Source organism: Mchenga conophoros, linkage group LG18 (genome assembly GCF_057382185.1).
Source record: "Mchenga conophoros isolate Kocher_MC1m ecotype Shallow Benthic linkage group LG18, M_conophoros_male_GT1.1, whole genome shotgun sequence".
Lineage (NCBI taxonomy): Eukaryota > Metazoa > Chordata > Actinopteri > Cichliformes > Cichlidae > Mchenga > Mchenga conophoros.
In genome coordinates this window covers 2,023,855-2,039,302 of record NC_140543.1, presented here as the reverse complement: position 1 = coordinate 2,039,302, position 15,448 = coordinate 2,023,855, and the positions used below count along the sequence as shown (strand labels likewise).

Sequence of the window (15,448 nt, the reverse complement as noted above, 5' to 3'; positions counted from 1 at the left end):
CTGAAGACGAGCAGGATGAAATGAGCCCATCTGAGTCAGAGAGGCTGAGGTGCTTTAGTCAAAGAAATATTTTATTTTGGCAGCAGCGAGGTGTGAATGTAACCACAGCTTCAAATCAGTTCAGAAGCAGAGCGGTGACGTGGACACGAACACAGCGAAACAAACAAACAGCTGAAAACGGTCAAACTCACGTTTCCTTACATCCTCTTTGGAGAGTGACACTGATGACTGTAATTAAACCTCTGTCCTGATCTGTAAACACACATTTGTGCTCATAAATCACACACACACACACACACACACACACACACACACACACACACACACACACACACACACACACACACACACACACACACCTAAAATGCCATCACAGATTACATGTAGAAGAAGTGAGTGCAACAGAAAAGGCAGATTAATTAAAAAAATACGAATCTTCAGCTACATGATACAAAAAAAGTGACTGAAAGCAACCAATCCTTTAAACACACACACACACACACACACACACACACACACACACACACGCACACACACACACACACACACACACGCCTGACCGCGTGTAGAAATCGTACGTGTCCCGGGGATGCCTTCTGTACAGAGCGAATAGAAATGGCCGGACGTGGGAGACGATGATCCCCGCTGCAGCGATGTTTTATTTTTTTCATATAGATATTTGATCTTTTTTTAACTTCTTTCTTTTGTTTTTCTTTTTTTGCAAACACGTTCACAACAGATTATAATCTACCAAGTGATAAACACTCATGCCAGAACCAAACTGTCTAAGCATGCAGTCTAAGAACGGGAGCAAACGAGGAGGAAGGATGCTGAACACTGCTGCCGCCGAGGACATCATCTTCATCACTGCAGAGCTTAAGCTTGGCTACAGCCTGATGGTTACCTGCAGTATGTGCCGAGCTCTGGTTCCTGGCGCATCTACGTGTGGAAGAGAGAGCCGGATTATGTGGCAGCAGCGTCGTGGTGTTACATTTTTGCAGAAGAGCTGCAGGAAACGACGGGCCTCATGCAAGAACGCCACAGACTGTAAATAAAGATGGACACAATGAAGCATAACGCCACCTGCTGGTGCTGCTGAGTCATCACGCTCGGACACTTGGTGTGAGCTCTTTCTAACTTTAGTTTTGAATGACGACTGAAGCTTCTAGACCCTTTCGCCCTGCGCTGCTCCGACCCTGGAGCTCCTTCCTCGGACACCGTGCGAGTGTGACGCCTGGGAAAAGCCTGGGAAGGATTTGGGGTTGGTGTTTCACAGCTTACTGGAAACACGGGTCAGTGTTAGCTACTGTAGCTGCACCGTGCACAGACTGAGCCTGGTGCTCTGGGTCCTTAAAGTATTTCTGGTGTGTGTGGAGAAAAGCAGTTTAGAGCCGGAGGTGGTGGTGAGACTTCCTGCACGCCATCATTACACATTTAGGTCATCCAACAAGAAGGTTTTGAACTGGAGTCAGCAACTAGTGGCCGTTACATGGTACTGCAACCTGAGTGACCCACGCACTGATCCAGCCTAGAGGTTTTGACTGGTCCACGTGGTCTAAGGAAATAAGGAGTGTCGATTCAGGGAGGCTCTGATCTTACCGCTGCAGCTCTCCGTCATCTTCAGTCAGCCGGAGGCGCTTCTTGGTTGAAGTGTGGTTAAAGGTGGAACCTGGTGGAACATCAGGTGTTTGGTGACGGGGTTAATTGTGCCGAAATCTTTAACAGCTCAAACAAATTCATGGGGATCATCCTGCTCTGCTGCAGCTGTCTGTCTCTTTCAGTGGACCGTATTTCAGATTGGGACTAAGTATCTGTGGATGTGTAAGCCGGGCCGGCATCCTGAGCTCATGAATGGTTCTTGCATGAAGCCCCGCCCAGCACGATCCTGCGCACACTGAGCATGCCCGACTGTGTCATGCATTCGCAGACCTTAATAAAGAACGAGAAAGAGAAAACACCGCCGTCGCCGCCACAGCCCTGAGGAGTTACCTCTGTGCATCGTCCCCAAGACCTCCCAAAATACCCCCCTCCCCCTCCCCTGATGTAAAGTCACATGACACAGACAGAAGGAGGAGCACTAACGCTCCTGTTGGAAAGCAACAGCTCAAAGAAGAGTATATGTTTGACACAGAAGACAGACAAGTTTTCGATTGAGGAGGAGGAGGGCTCGTGTTTTAAATAGATGATGGTAGTAGGTAGGACCCCCCTCCCCCTCCTCCTCCAGTCTCCCTGTTTTCATGCGGGCAGGTTGTTGTCGTCTCTATCCCGAGGCGTTGATGTACAGCTGACTCTGCAGGATGTAGTCGATGACGGGCTGACTCAGGTAGTCCACAACATGGCCGTCGCCATGCTGCAGCGCCAGTCTGTGGGCGGAGAAACAGACGGCGTAAAGGTCACGCTTTCAACAGTTTGGATCCAGAGTGAATTCATTTTAATGAACCTCTTTGAATGTTAAAACTCTGAAAACCATGAAACTGAAACGTGGACGCTGGTGCGAAAGCGTTTTCTAAATATCTGAGTTCCCACCTGCTCTTGGTGGAGCTGACAATGGCCATCGGGTGGCTTATCGCGTCCTTCACCACGATGATGTTGTCCTGAAACAGAACAGAAATGAGCTGAGACGCTGGAGGATGTTTCTCTGGGTCAAAGGTCATGTGATCTGGAGGTGAGCTCTGACCTTGAACTTGCGCAGAACGGAGGAGTGATTAATGATCCTCTCTGTGTCGGCGCCATCACGAGGAACCACCACGATCCCAAAATCTCCCACAATCACCTCCATCTGAAAGCAGAGGAAGACGAGCTTCAGGCTGAGATCGGTTTGAACGACGGGACGACGACTTCAGCTTCATCAGAGCAAAAGAAAAGCTGACTGAGCTGCTCTCTTTATGTCCTGTTCTGATGGCTGATGCTCATCTCCAGTTAACATGAATCTAAATCCTGTGAGCTGCTCTAAACTCTCCGTTTTGTTCCACTGTTGGCTACGTATGATGTCACAGAGAGGGTTTGTCCTTACATGGTCACCTCAGGCACACAGACTTGAAACCTTCTGTTTGTGAGGGATTAGCCAACCAGAAGAAGGATGGCTCAAAGGGGGAGGAGCTTAAAAAGCACATTTCAGACAGAGCATGAACTGAGGGGCTGCGTTGAGGCCCAGTATAAGACACAGTAGGATTATTTTAAACTGTAAATCATGCAAAGCTGCTCTAGAAGAATCCAAGAATAACACGTTAATGTGATGGAATCACCTGAATGATCTGATAAAATAAGACATTTCTGTCAGTTTAAGCGTTCACATGAGGAAGGTTACCGTTTCCTCGCCGCTTCAATCACAGCTGATGACTTCGTTTCAGCAGTTCTGGTCTCTCCGGTGGACGATCAAGTCACATTACTTCAGATTTATTTGATTTTTGGCGTTTCCATCGCGTTTTTATCTCAGACTGAAAATGTGAGTAAAAACAGGTGGATGGAAACACACCTGCAGTCAAATAAATTCCTCCTAGCTCTGACACACACACCAGGTGAGTGAACCACTGACGCTTTCTTTGACAAGCGGTCGATCGCCTCCTGTTCACTTCACCTCGGTTGTTGACGCAGGAAAGTTTGCTGCAACTTTTCAGTCCTCGCGAGTTTATAACGAACGTTAAAACTGGATCACAGCGTTTATGAGTCTTCATTTAGTGAGACTCATTTCTCCATGAAAACACAGAAAGTGACGTTTCTGCAAAACCTGAAGCTGCCTTTAGTGATGTCAGCAGCAGCACTCTCACCCCACCGGCATCGTAAATCAGCCGTCTGTGCAGCTCAGGCCCGTCACGCCTTGAAACGCTGCTATCAGGAAAACTGCAGCCAATCAGAACGGGACCATTCTGTGTCCTCCAGTTCGAAAGACTTCAAAATAAAAGTAACTAGCCTCATGTGTGAAGTGTTACGGTTTCACTGAAGTCGTACAAACAGACCGACACGAGGTGTCCCCGTTTATCTTCCATAGAAACGTTTCTTAAAGTCTTTCTGTTTCTCCAAATAAACATTCGACAGGAAGTGAGAAATCTGGATTTCTTGTTATTGCTCAGGCTGTTTAGTAACTTTACATCTTCTAATGCAGCCGAAGGCTGAAGAGACAGCGCGGACACTTCCAGCCGGCCTCTAAAAACACCTCGCTGCGTTTCTGGTGAATTTCACTGCATAAATCTCATTTATGGATCGTCTGCTCTGCGTGCAGCGCCGCTTTGGAGAGAATAATGCTGGAAAATTTTCCCTTGTCAACAACATTCATCGTTACAGCCGAGTCCTGGGATTAAACTGTATATTGAAAATGGACATAGCCCCTGAAGTCCACTTTTGAAGCCTTGAGTTAAGCTTCTGAGAGCTTTAGCTGTGAAAGCTGCTCTCCGGGTTACTGCCTGCGTTACTTTGATGGAGACATTATTTCCAAAATGAACATCAAATAGTTTTCGAGGCACCGGCTTCACTTCGCACACCCAAAAGCTACGTCCATCTTTTATATCCAGCCTACAGTTTGGGAAAAGAGCTGAGGAGCTGGGCTACATGTGAGTGGGGCGGGGCTACATGTAAGTGGGAGGGGCTATGGTATGCTTACATCACTGTCCTTCCACAGGCCAGGGATGCAGAAGGACTCCAGGAGATCACTGCCACACAGGAGCAAGATGCGCAACTCTACAGACGGCAAACAGGCAGGAGGAAAGAGACACGCCCTCAGTAAACATCATGTTTACCGGATCCAAACAAACAAACACAGCAGGAAGGAAAACCGGAGGACACGACACACGAGTCCGCTCAGGTCCACACACTGAAGACCCCACTCACCGATCTCCTCGTATCTCATCGCAGTCCCCAGGTTGGCGTTTTCATCTGACACAGAGAGACAAACACATGTGATTACACGGCGGTGAAGCAAAACACGGGCACACGCAGGCTCCTCGTGATAGTGCCGCCTTGTCTTCAGACAGCTCTTACTGACACACTGAGCTGTGAAGTGGAACCAAATGTTTTGTGACGCCGCTCATACAAAAACCCCAATTTGAATTTAGCTGATTGAAACTTTAAGGGCCTCTCGTTCTGCACCTCTGGACTTCTGCCACACCTGCTAGTTCTGACCAATCAGGCATCACCTTCTGTTCCACTGATCATCACAGGTGAGAAGAGCTGAGTCTGCAGATCTGACCATGCAGCACGCTCATCAGGTATCAGGTCAGGAGCATCACGAGGAGCATGTTTCATCCTTTACTACTTCTTCTTCTTTCAGGCGCTCCCTCCAGGGCTCACTACAGTGGATCTCCTCACATCCTCCTCGGTCACACAGACCTTCTCTACCTTCATCAATCTTATTTGAGGTCTTCCTCTTTTTCCTCCAGCCTGGCAGCTCCATCTATGTCCCCGCTCTGCACATGTCAATGTTTGGTTTCTCCCCCCACTAGAAAACGTGCAGGCTTAATGCAGTCACATGAGCAGACTGCGCCGCGGCACGCTTGAAGAGGTGAGGGTGGCACCTGTGCTGTGAGCTTATCTACACCCAAGCACAAACTCTGAGGCTTCCTCAATTTGAAAATCGCTTTGTTAAGTAATTAGCACAAAGTTCACATCACCATTTCCAAAAAAATCCCCCAACTGAGGTTCAAACACTAAAAACAGCAGCTGTGCTGGAGGAAGTCCAGAGCAGCACGAGGAGGGAATCGTCCAGATCAGCTGTGTTTTTGTTGCTTTTATAGAGAAATAGCAAAACTTTATGTTAGACAGTAATGAGAAAGAAAGAAAGAATGAACAGCACAGAAGAACATATTCATGTATCCACATAAAAACACTTGTTTATTGGTTATTTTCATTATGTGTGAATGTTGTGGTCGTGTGTGTAAAGTCAAGACATCAAATTCTGATTGCTTCTCCATCTCGTCCTTGATCCGAACTGGCATTTATAAGGGATCGAGCTTTTATTTTGTAATGTTCTTATTTGTAAATTCTTACCAACGAAGGTGAAGCGTTCGATGTGCGGGCGCGCGCAGCAGATTTTGCCCAAACTCTCGCTGATCTTCCCCCACAGCTTGACTGAGAGGCAGAGAGGACGTTTAGAGCCCAGCACCACACATCAGCTCATTAACACTCATTAAGAACCTGAAATATGACTCACTGGCTGTGGGCGTGTGGTTCATGTTGTTGTTGTTCTGGTAGATGGGCGTGGTCTGGTTCTGTGGCTGACCAATCACAGGAGTGGTTGACGGCGTGTTGACGTTGGATAGAATGCAGCCGGTGACTCTCTGAGGACGCAAACATCGTTAGAAACTCTTCTGTAACTTCATCTCGGAGTTGTTACAGGTGCTTTCTGTAACTCTTTCCCCAGCAGGGGGCAGCATTTCACTAGTGGGAATGTTTGTTGCTGTTGAGCCTCATTTCAGTGACGGGTGTAGAGCAGTTTAGAGCAGTTTTTTTGTCACCTTCTGATGATGCTTTTTCATTTTGGAAGGTTTGAAATAATATTGAATACAGAAATTTAAAATACGCGTCTTTAAACTTTGAATTGATCCTGAGACCTTTAGCAGCTCAACCAGTTAAAGTGAGACCAAAGAAGAGTCATGGAAATGACTCAACAAAGGGCTCGACGATGTCTTTCCAGCCGCTGTTACTACAATGACCGATTCTAATGGAAATGAAAAGACTGAGGGGCGTTGCAGATACACAGAGTCAGAAACGCCCACCTTCATCAGGTCGCGGTGATGCTCCAGCACGCTGCAGGTGGTCTGCCAGGTGTCCTGGTAACACTCCCAGGGGTCCACCCTTCACCAAACAAACAGGTAAAGAATGATGAGGACACAAATGCTAGTTTCAGTCTCAGCTGCCAATAAAACGTCCTGCAGATGTTTCACATTAAGAGCCTGCGGGGAACGACGGGGTTCTTTACAATCGTCTGGTTTTGACCAGTGTTTCACGGCTTCTCTCTGGACACGAATCACCTGTGGCTTCACTCAAATTCAGCAACCTGAACCTAGTGTCCTGTTCTCAGTTTCAGCCACCCAAACCCCAAACCTCGTGGGCGTTACTTGTTGTTACTAGACTGTTGGTACAGTGACCTCACAGCAGCCATATTATCGTTCAGATAAATGCATTAAAAAGGCTCCAACAGCACAAACACGGTTATGTGGACATTACAGGAGCACTTCATGTTCCGGCTCTGGCCACTGAGCACCAGCACAGCTGCTTTGTCTCTCTGAGGGGACATTTGTTCACTTCTTCTGTGGTTTTATTTGACGTTGGCTGTTTTTTCAACAAAAACGTGAAAACCACCGAGCTGATGACAGCATATAATAAACAATAAACACAAAGTGTTGATATCAGGGTTATTTCTATTAAATAATAATAATAACTCTCATGTTTCTACCTGCATGACGTCCACAACTCTGCAACTTATCTACCAAAAGTTTTGCTGCTTTTATGATTTACGGCCCCAAAATAAATAAATAAACAACGAGCCACATACTGGCATTTCAGAGCTTTTAATGTGAAACTCCTTGCAGGAAGTCCTGTCTCTAACATGGCTCAAACGTGTTTATTTCCAGAGTAAAAGCCTCTAAAGGGGGTAGAGTCTCACCTGATCCAGTCAGAGCTCTGCACGGCCAGCTGACACATGGTGAGGCGATGTCTGCTGGACACGAGACCCTGCAGACACAGAGCAGCGCCGTCAGCCACGTTTAAAAAACATGAAAAACAAGCATGAAAGGAAACTCATCCTAAACTCACTGAGAAGATGTTAAAAGTGAGCTTTTCCTTCCTGTTGCCAAAGCTCCTGCTCACAGTGGCCCATCTGCTTGTTGGGCTTTTCTGAGATTCCTCTGTGTTACTGTGGGATCTTTACCTGACAGTGTAAACTGTTGTGATTTGGCGCTGTATAAATCAAACTAAATTGAATTAAACAGAGTCCTGTAGTTCATGTGCACTATTCACATCTTTAACCAGCAAATTAGGTTGAATTTAAGTCCTTCTCTTCTTCTTCATGTCCTCCTTCACTACATCCATGAAGCTCCTCTGCGGTCTTCCTCTTTTCCTGCTGCCTGGCAGCTTTGTCTGATATATCCACCCTCCCTCCTGCACGTGTGCAAACCAGGCTCTGTGACTCTGATCCCGCCCATGCTGCTGACTCCCAGTGAACATCTGAACCATTCAGCTCGGCCTCCACAGTCTCCAAACCATCACAGCAGGTCTCACTGCCATCTTGTAAACATTCCCTTTCACCCCTGACACTCGTCCTCCACCCACTCCACCCTGCCTCGGACGGTTCAGCTCAGGTGTTTAATTAAACTCAGAACTAATATCCAGGTAACAGAAAGATGAGTTTTCCAACCAAAATAAGATCTAGATCAAAACAAATCTTCAGCTCTGACTGATTATCCTCGTTAGATTTGAGATTCATCCATCGATCAGGCTCTTATCTTTTCTTAAGCCACAGTTTTCTGTGTCGTCTCATGTGTTTCACCCCTGCGAGGTCCTCCTCCCACCAAAAGGATTAAAAAACTTCAAAGTAATTAAGAGTCTTTCTGGTAGCTCATTAAAGAAAATGTGTGCCGTTCAGAGGGGATGGTGGGAAATCCAGATCAATGAAATATGAAAGCAGGAGTCGTTTGGATAAAACAGACGGAGAGCAGGTGGGAAATGTTCTGCTTTCACGGTGGCTCTAAAGCCGGCCACGTCGCGTTTTCCACCTGTGAATAAAGCCTGACGCACTGCTTTCTGAGGACAGAGAGGTTTGTGAGTCATCGGGCCTGACACACTAATAAGATGAGCGATGTGAATAATCTCCATCGTTAACAATCCATCATTGGGATCGTTCAGCTGCAGGTGACGATGCTGGAAAACAAACATAACTGGAACGAACAGCAAAGTGGATGAAACTGGATTTCTGTAGCATCTATTATTCATGTTGTGTGTTTCTGTAGAGGCAGAGCAAAAGTAGGACGAGACCTTCATTAATTCCTGCAGGAAGCAGAGTGGAAAGCTGCAGCTGCAGACAGCGCGATCTGTGCTCGACTCTAACATACGAAACACAGTCTGCACTCTGCAGGAGGATGAAGCCGCATGTTAAAGGCATCTGTCCGCAATACTAACAATAACCAAGATGTAACATCTGTTTTTCAACCTTATTACCATTCGTGCGGAGCAGAAATTGTTTGGTTCTAACTGGATGATTTATATTTCTGCGCATGCCTGGCTGGCCTCATTCCAATCTGGTCCTCCTGGCGTTCTGTTTCACAGCACTGCGTACGTGTTACCGTCATTTTCAACGTGCAGTTTTATTTACTGAGGTTGGTTGCACTTCTGGGAAAAACTGTACCTAGATTTCAAGATTTAAATTATTTATTGCAGAAAAGTCCAATGATCACAAACTGTATATAAATGATGGAAGTAGCCACGTCACAAGGACATTTTCTTGTTTGTTGGTTTTTAAGCTTCACGTCAACATTTTGGCCATTTATGTTGTTTTTATGGTGCCAGCAGTGACGGGTTATTAGCTAATGCTAGTTAGCAAGCTACATCCAAGCACAGGATTTCACTGTGCACCCAAACTGCAGCTTAGCCGTCTTGATAGGTCTGTGAGTACAACAACCTCACAGCAGCCAACGGCACAAACGCCGTCCAGAGCGCCATTTCAGAGGCTACAGTTGGCTCAGATGAAGCCTAGCAGCAGCTACAGCCGCCCGTGTCACCATCCACCTGTTAGTCAAAGAGGCCACACCCCTAACAATGCAAACATGTGTTTTTGGTTAATTCTAGCTGAAGGAGCTATACGGGTTTTATCCTGAACAGGGCTGAACTCTCACGATGTTGACTTGAATCATTTTTGTCACTTTTCAGAAAAACTCCTCATCATCAGCGACCTTCATCAACTAATAACGCCAGCCTATAAGGAAAACACAGCTCTGCACTGAAACTACCACACAACACTGCAACAACAACGTGAACAGACAAGTCCTGCATCATTGTATCTGGTTTATGCATAGAAACAATGAGGCATGAGGTCAAACTGAGAATTACAAAATGATCCTTTATCATCTTCATGAAGGAAAGTTTAGAAAAACAGAACGAACTGCCACCGACCCCATGAAACGATTCAAGGCTCACTCACAGCTTTCCCGTAGGAGTCGTGCACCGGTGAGATGATCCCTCCGATCACAATGAAGCGTCCCGTTTTGTGCAGATATTCTCTGGCTTTTTCTGCAAACAAAGGAACAAACATAAAAAGATTTTTTTTAATGTTTTATTGTCCAAGATTTTGTCAGCCATGGTTCAATGTTTGCAGCAGGTTGGTTTACTTACAAACAAATACCAAATCTATGGCAAAGTTACGCTGAGCTAAGCCTAAAAACAGGGATGGAGAAACATTCAAGTTAAATAAAAACTACAAAAAATGAAGTGAATTGAAGTTGGTGGTTTGATGAGATCTTTACATGACGTGAGTTCAGTGTCCGTGCTGTAATACCAGCGCTGAATCCCTTCATCATAATTAGCTCCAAAGTTATAAAACACTAAACCTAGCTTAATCTAATTGAACCTAGCCTAGCCTAGCGCCCTCTGTGCCTCCTGCTTCTACCTGGGTGAAGCAGTGAGTGGCTGCACCTGAAGGGTGGATGTGGTGAAGAGTATAAAGCCGGCTCTCTCAGGCCGTTCAGCCTCTCTGGGCAGCTTCCACTGGTCTGTTGGGTTGTTTAGGTTTTTGCACACTTTTTAACACACTGCATACATTAAACAGCATCCATCACTGACACTTTCACACTGCTACACGCTTCGCTACATAAACAGAGGGACTGGATTCAGTTTGTCTGTTGCCAGTTTGAGTCACAGTCAAAGCAATAAAAATGAAAGTGAAACAAAAGAAGTCACTCTGGAAAACACCTGAGACTAAACTGAAATGAAAACAAGAAAACAAAAATGAATCGAATAAACAAACAAACTAAAATAAAACACAAAAACTAGAAAAACTCTTTAACGACGGTCAGCGGGGGCACAGCTGGGTTTAGTTCCTTTGCTTGTTACATTCAAGCCCCAAGTCCAAATCATTTTTTCCTGTTTTTCTGTCCCACTTTAGGTTCTTGAAATATTTTGGCTGTGGTCTCTGCAGCGACTCACGGCCGTATCAAACTGAACACACAGGCGTCTCCACTGGAGCTCCAAGCTAACAAAAGAAAAAGGTGGATAATATAATGAGAGATGGAGGACAGAAGAGCCTACATCTTCACCGAGTGTAGAAGGAGCCTCGTTTATCCTCTAAGAACATCATTTTTTCACAGAGAGCTGCTTCCATGTTTGAACCCACACATCAAGAAAGATGTGCAGTCGCAGGCCGAGAGCAGAGACGATGGCACGACGTTTCTCAGCCCAGTCGTGAAGCCTTTAACTTTTATTTACTTGAAGCGTCTTCAGGATCAAAGATCATTAACTTCCTTTTGTTTAATCAATGAGGATAAAACCTTTAGAAAGCTCAACAGTAAAGACTCATCGCTTTCTATCCGGCTGTATTTGCTCCACACTGTCAAAAGCTTACATTTGTATTTGTATCTGATTAAAACAAAGGCGTGGGAACCACGTTAGAGTTTATGTGACCCTCTGATCCAGAACTCGTCGCCTGTCCCATCAGGGGGTGACAGCTGTTAATGAAGAATCAGCCTCAACAAGCAAACTGTGAGCGGATGAAAAAGAAGCTCTGACCACATGAAGGCAGAAAACTTCAGATTAAAGAGTTTCAGAGTTCAGACATTCAGCGGGAGGAAGAACAACAAGCAGGACGTGGAGAAGAGTTCAGCAAGAAAACAGGAAGTCCACGAAACAAGGAGAGAGAAGCAAAGCCAGGCGCTGAAGAACAGGAAACAGGAAACAGAAGAAAATCTTTTCTCATTTTAATGTTTTATTGTTTAAAGTTTGAACATTTTAACAGTGTGATCGTGAATATGCCTCAAACTCAGTGTGCAGTAACACAAACTAACAGCCTTCTTATAGATTTATATTTTAAATGTCATTTTGTGGGACGTAGTTGTGTGTAAATGGTGGGTGTCATATTTAAAGATCTCTTCGGTTCACAGTGATACAGAAACGTTCGCATCACATTTGCAGGACATCGTTTCAGGTTTTTTCCACATTTAGTTTTAATTCGGTGCCACAAACCTGGTTTTAGGTGACCTACATACACAGGGACACAAGTTAACCAGCAGGGAACTGCGTTTGGAGAAGAGCTGAGTTCACAATGACTTGATGTTTGTTTTAATGGATAAATTGCAGTTCAGAAGGATTTAAAGGACAAACAGCGATGACTCTTATCGATCTTTGCACTTCAAAGAGATCGTTGCTCGTTGAAAGGTCACGTGACACAGCCCAGTGAATGACATCAGCTGAACGTTAAACTCTGTTACGTTTTTCCATCTCTGTGAATTATTCATCTTCCAGAAATGAATCACGAGAATGTCTCCAGCTGAGAACAGACCGTTTCTGTTTGTGCCTCCTGATATTACAGTAAACCTGTTTATTAATTTGACTGTATTCGTGACGCGGTTCTTCGTGGGAGACTGATCGCTGACCGTCGTGTTTTCCGCTGTGACGCGATGAAAGGCCTCTGAACGTCCAGCAGAACAGTCACACTAACAGTCGCATCATTGATCCTGCAGTCGTTTTGATTCTATGATGAAAACATGTTCTGACCACACTCCGACCTGTAACCTCCGCTAACGCGCAGGGAAAGGCGGCCGAGCAAGGCACTAACACCCCCGGTCTGCTCCCCGCACGCTGACGGCCTCCTTACACCAGTGTGCGTGTTTTTGTCACGGTTTGGCTCGGAGGGTTGAGGGGCAGCTCCGTGTTTTTCCTGAACGTGGGCCCGGGCTGCTCCGTACTGCGTTTGTTTGAGTCGTCGGGATTTTACCGGAGCCGTCGCCCGTTTCAGCACCACCCTCCCGGACAGCGGCCGGAGTCCGGCTCGGAGCTTTAGCGCGGATATTCAGCACCGGGGTTCCGGTGATCTTTATCCCCAAACACACCAAACACACCCAGACCTGCCACCACCCCATCCCCCACCTCCTTACCGAACATATGGATGTGTCCTTTGGTGATGGGGTTGAAGCTGCCGCAGGACAGCAGGATGACGTGGGTCTTCGTGCTCTCCGTCATGGTTCTCCTCGCACTTCTTTAGTCCCGGTCCCGGTCTTGGTCCCGGTCCTGTCGGTTCTGTGGAGCTCGCCTATAGAGGAGCAGCCGCAGCAGAGAGAGAGGGAGGGGGAGAGGAGGAGAGGGGGGGGGAGGGAGGGATGGGGAGATAGAGAGAGGGAGGGAGGGGGAGAAAAGGGAGGGAGGGAGGGAGAGAGAGAGAGAGACGGGGCGGGGGGGGGGGGGGCTGCGGCAGCGTCAGTGCGTTACAGACACCGCACCGCGTTCAGGGCACGCGCGCGGCGCGCGGGCTCAGTCGTTCCCTTAACGACCAGCAGCGCATCAGTCTGACCGGAGCCCTGACCGTCTACTGCGCATGCTCAGGAAGGGTCAAATTCCTTTGTCCTTGTTATCGTCCCACGTTCAGGATCTTTGGTCCAAACCAGCGACGGACAAACGAAGCTTTGAATCGTAATTAAAAACAGTTCATTGCTATTTTAAACACAGGCCTCTGGTGACACCTGGTGGACAAACATATGAAGAGCAGCTTGAATCTGCCTCAGTGTGACTCTGTTCTCTCTGCCCACTGTTATGTCTATTTTTGTAATAAATCATTTTGATGATTAAACCTTCCTTCGTTAAACGTGTGTCATGGTTCTCCTTTCGCTGGTGACTTCTTGTTACTACTAACACCAGGCTGGGAGTATGTCTGTGCTGTGAGGTCCCTGCTTCCAGGGGACACATATGTTTATATAAAATACACTAAAACTTCTATAACTGTGCATTTCTTTTGTGCATTTTACACCTGGGAGCAGAATTGCTGATGAACTGGTTTTTATTTAGGAACAGGCAGAGCGTCTGGCTCCATGTCTCTGATCACTGATTCACTATCTCTCGCACAGAATCACCAAAACACAGCAAAACCCCACCAATGACTCACTTCCTTACAAACCATTAAATCAGGCACTGAAGCAGCCACGTGCTGAATGTCACTGATCACGTGACTCTGTTCAGATGAACCACGCCTCGGCCATGTTTCTGAAGCAGCGCTTTGATGTTTTTAAACTTCAGCTTCAAACATTTATTTATCAACACGTTCAGTTCCAAATATTAAAAACATTGTTTTTAATACTCAGATTTGTCAGAGTTCAGACCTGAATGGGCTGAAACAAAAGTTTTTCCACAGCAGTCCAGAAAATTCTGAATACCTCAGCTGGAAATCCCAGAAATGATGGATAGTCAGTTTAAATGCTTCCCATCAGGAGAGGACCAGAACATCTGTGCTGGGAGGAAGTGTCTGTGAGGCAGCTCTTTATTTTAAGCCCCTCAGGTGACATGTTCTCTGGATGAGAAGCCTGTGTGTGTGTGTGTGTGTGTGTGTGTGTGTGTGTGTGTGTGTGTGTGTGTGTGTGTGTGTGTGTGTGTGTGTGTGTGTGTGTGTGTGTGGGCTGAGGCCAAACCTGTTTGTGGAACTGTGTCCACATCTGAGAGAAAATCCACCCACGGACTCATCAGGTGTTTGCTCCTCCTTCCACTCCTGGTTTTTCTTGGACTGTCATAACATAGTGCATTATGGGACATAAAGTGGTCGCCATGGTGGCCTGCTGCATTATAAACTATCACAACCGCACACTTGACCAGAAGGGGACCCCCAGGGAAATGACGTCAGGTTTTTCCAGTTTCCCATGTGGCAGCAGCAACAGGGACCCGAGATCTCTGAGCTCACGAGGAGGTGGCGTACGGCCTGGGTGGAGCTGTGAGGTGGAGAAGCCTCACCTTCAGAGACATCTTCATAAACACGTTGGTGCGCTCGCAGCACTTTCACGCCGGTGAGGCAGATTAAAATTAGTCTAGAATCTAGTAATCATCCGGGCCGCAGCCCGCCTATTGGTGACCTCAGCTAAAATGCATTTACGACTCCCTGATAGGTCAGCAGGCGATATCCTTCACTTCCATTGGTAGTTATTTGCTTTACTCACCTGAGACTTGAGAGCGGTTTAACTCTGCACTCGTACACCTGCTGCTGCTTCAGTCATGAATTTGACCAACGGTCTGTAGTCGTTGCGTGGCTTCAGATCGCAGCTCTGGGATGACTGATGGATGCCTCATGGTCCTCGCATTTCTCACCTGATGCGCTCCCTTTGGAAACTCTTCATCTGAAAACTGGGTGGTAGCCCGAGACCCGACCATCATCAGCTCTCATCGCTGGATGAGCCACTGCAGGAAGTTTAGCTGGTCTGATGACACCCATATTACCCCCCCTCCACCCACCCACCCACCCACCCACCCACACACACACTCTAAGGAGCAGTGAAAG

The 15,448-nt window shown here is 46.7% G+C and overlaps 1 protein-coding gene across 1 annotated transcript; it reads right to left on the bottom strand.

The window, feature by feature from the left end:
* Positions 1 to 50: 50 nt before the first annotated feature.
* Positions 51 to 13,272, bottom strand: nmnat2 (nicotinamide nucleotide adenylyltransferase 2). Its single transcript, XM_085254382.1, has 11 exons — positions 13,071 to 13,272; positions 10,127 to 10,215; positions 7,598 to 7,665; positions 6,708 to 6,786; positions 6,143 to 6,269; positions 5,980 to 6,060; positions 4,825 to 4,869; positions 4,598 to 4,674; positions 2,678 to 2,779; positions 2,527 to 2,594; positions 51 to 2,363 (listed from the first exon to the last, which is right to left on the bottom strand). Exons 1-11 carry the CDS (start codon positions 13,153 to 13,155, stop codon positions 2,261 to 2,263), a joined length of 924 nt encoding a protein of 307 aa, XP_085110508.1. The 5' UTR covers positions 13,156 to 13,272; the 3' UTR covers positions 51 to 2,260.
* Positions 13,273 to 15,448: the final 2,176 nt, after the last annotated feature.

Bases quoted from the DNA above. Each gene is read 5' to 3' on its own strand.
- nmnat2 (XM_085254382.1), bottom strand. From the start codon at position 13,155: ATGACGGAGAGCACGAAGACCCACGTCATCCTGCTGTCCTGCGGCAGC. The intron at 4,870-5,979 runs GTAAGAATTTAC...TCTCTGTGTCAG, and splicing joins CGAACGCTTCACCTTCGTTG to ATGAAAACGCCAACCTGGGG. The intron at 2,364-2,526 runs GTGGGAACTCAG...CTCCGCCCACAG, and splicing joins GTCAGCTCCACCAAGAGCAG to ACTGGCGCTGCAGCATGGCG.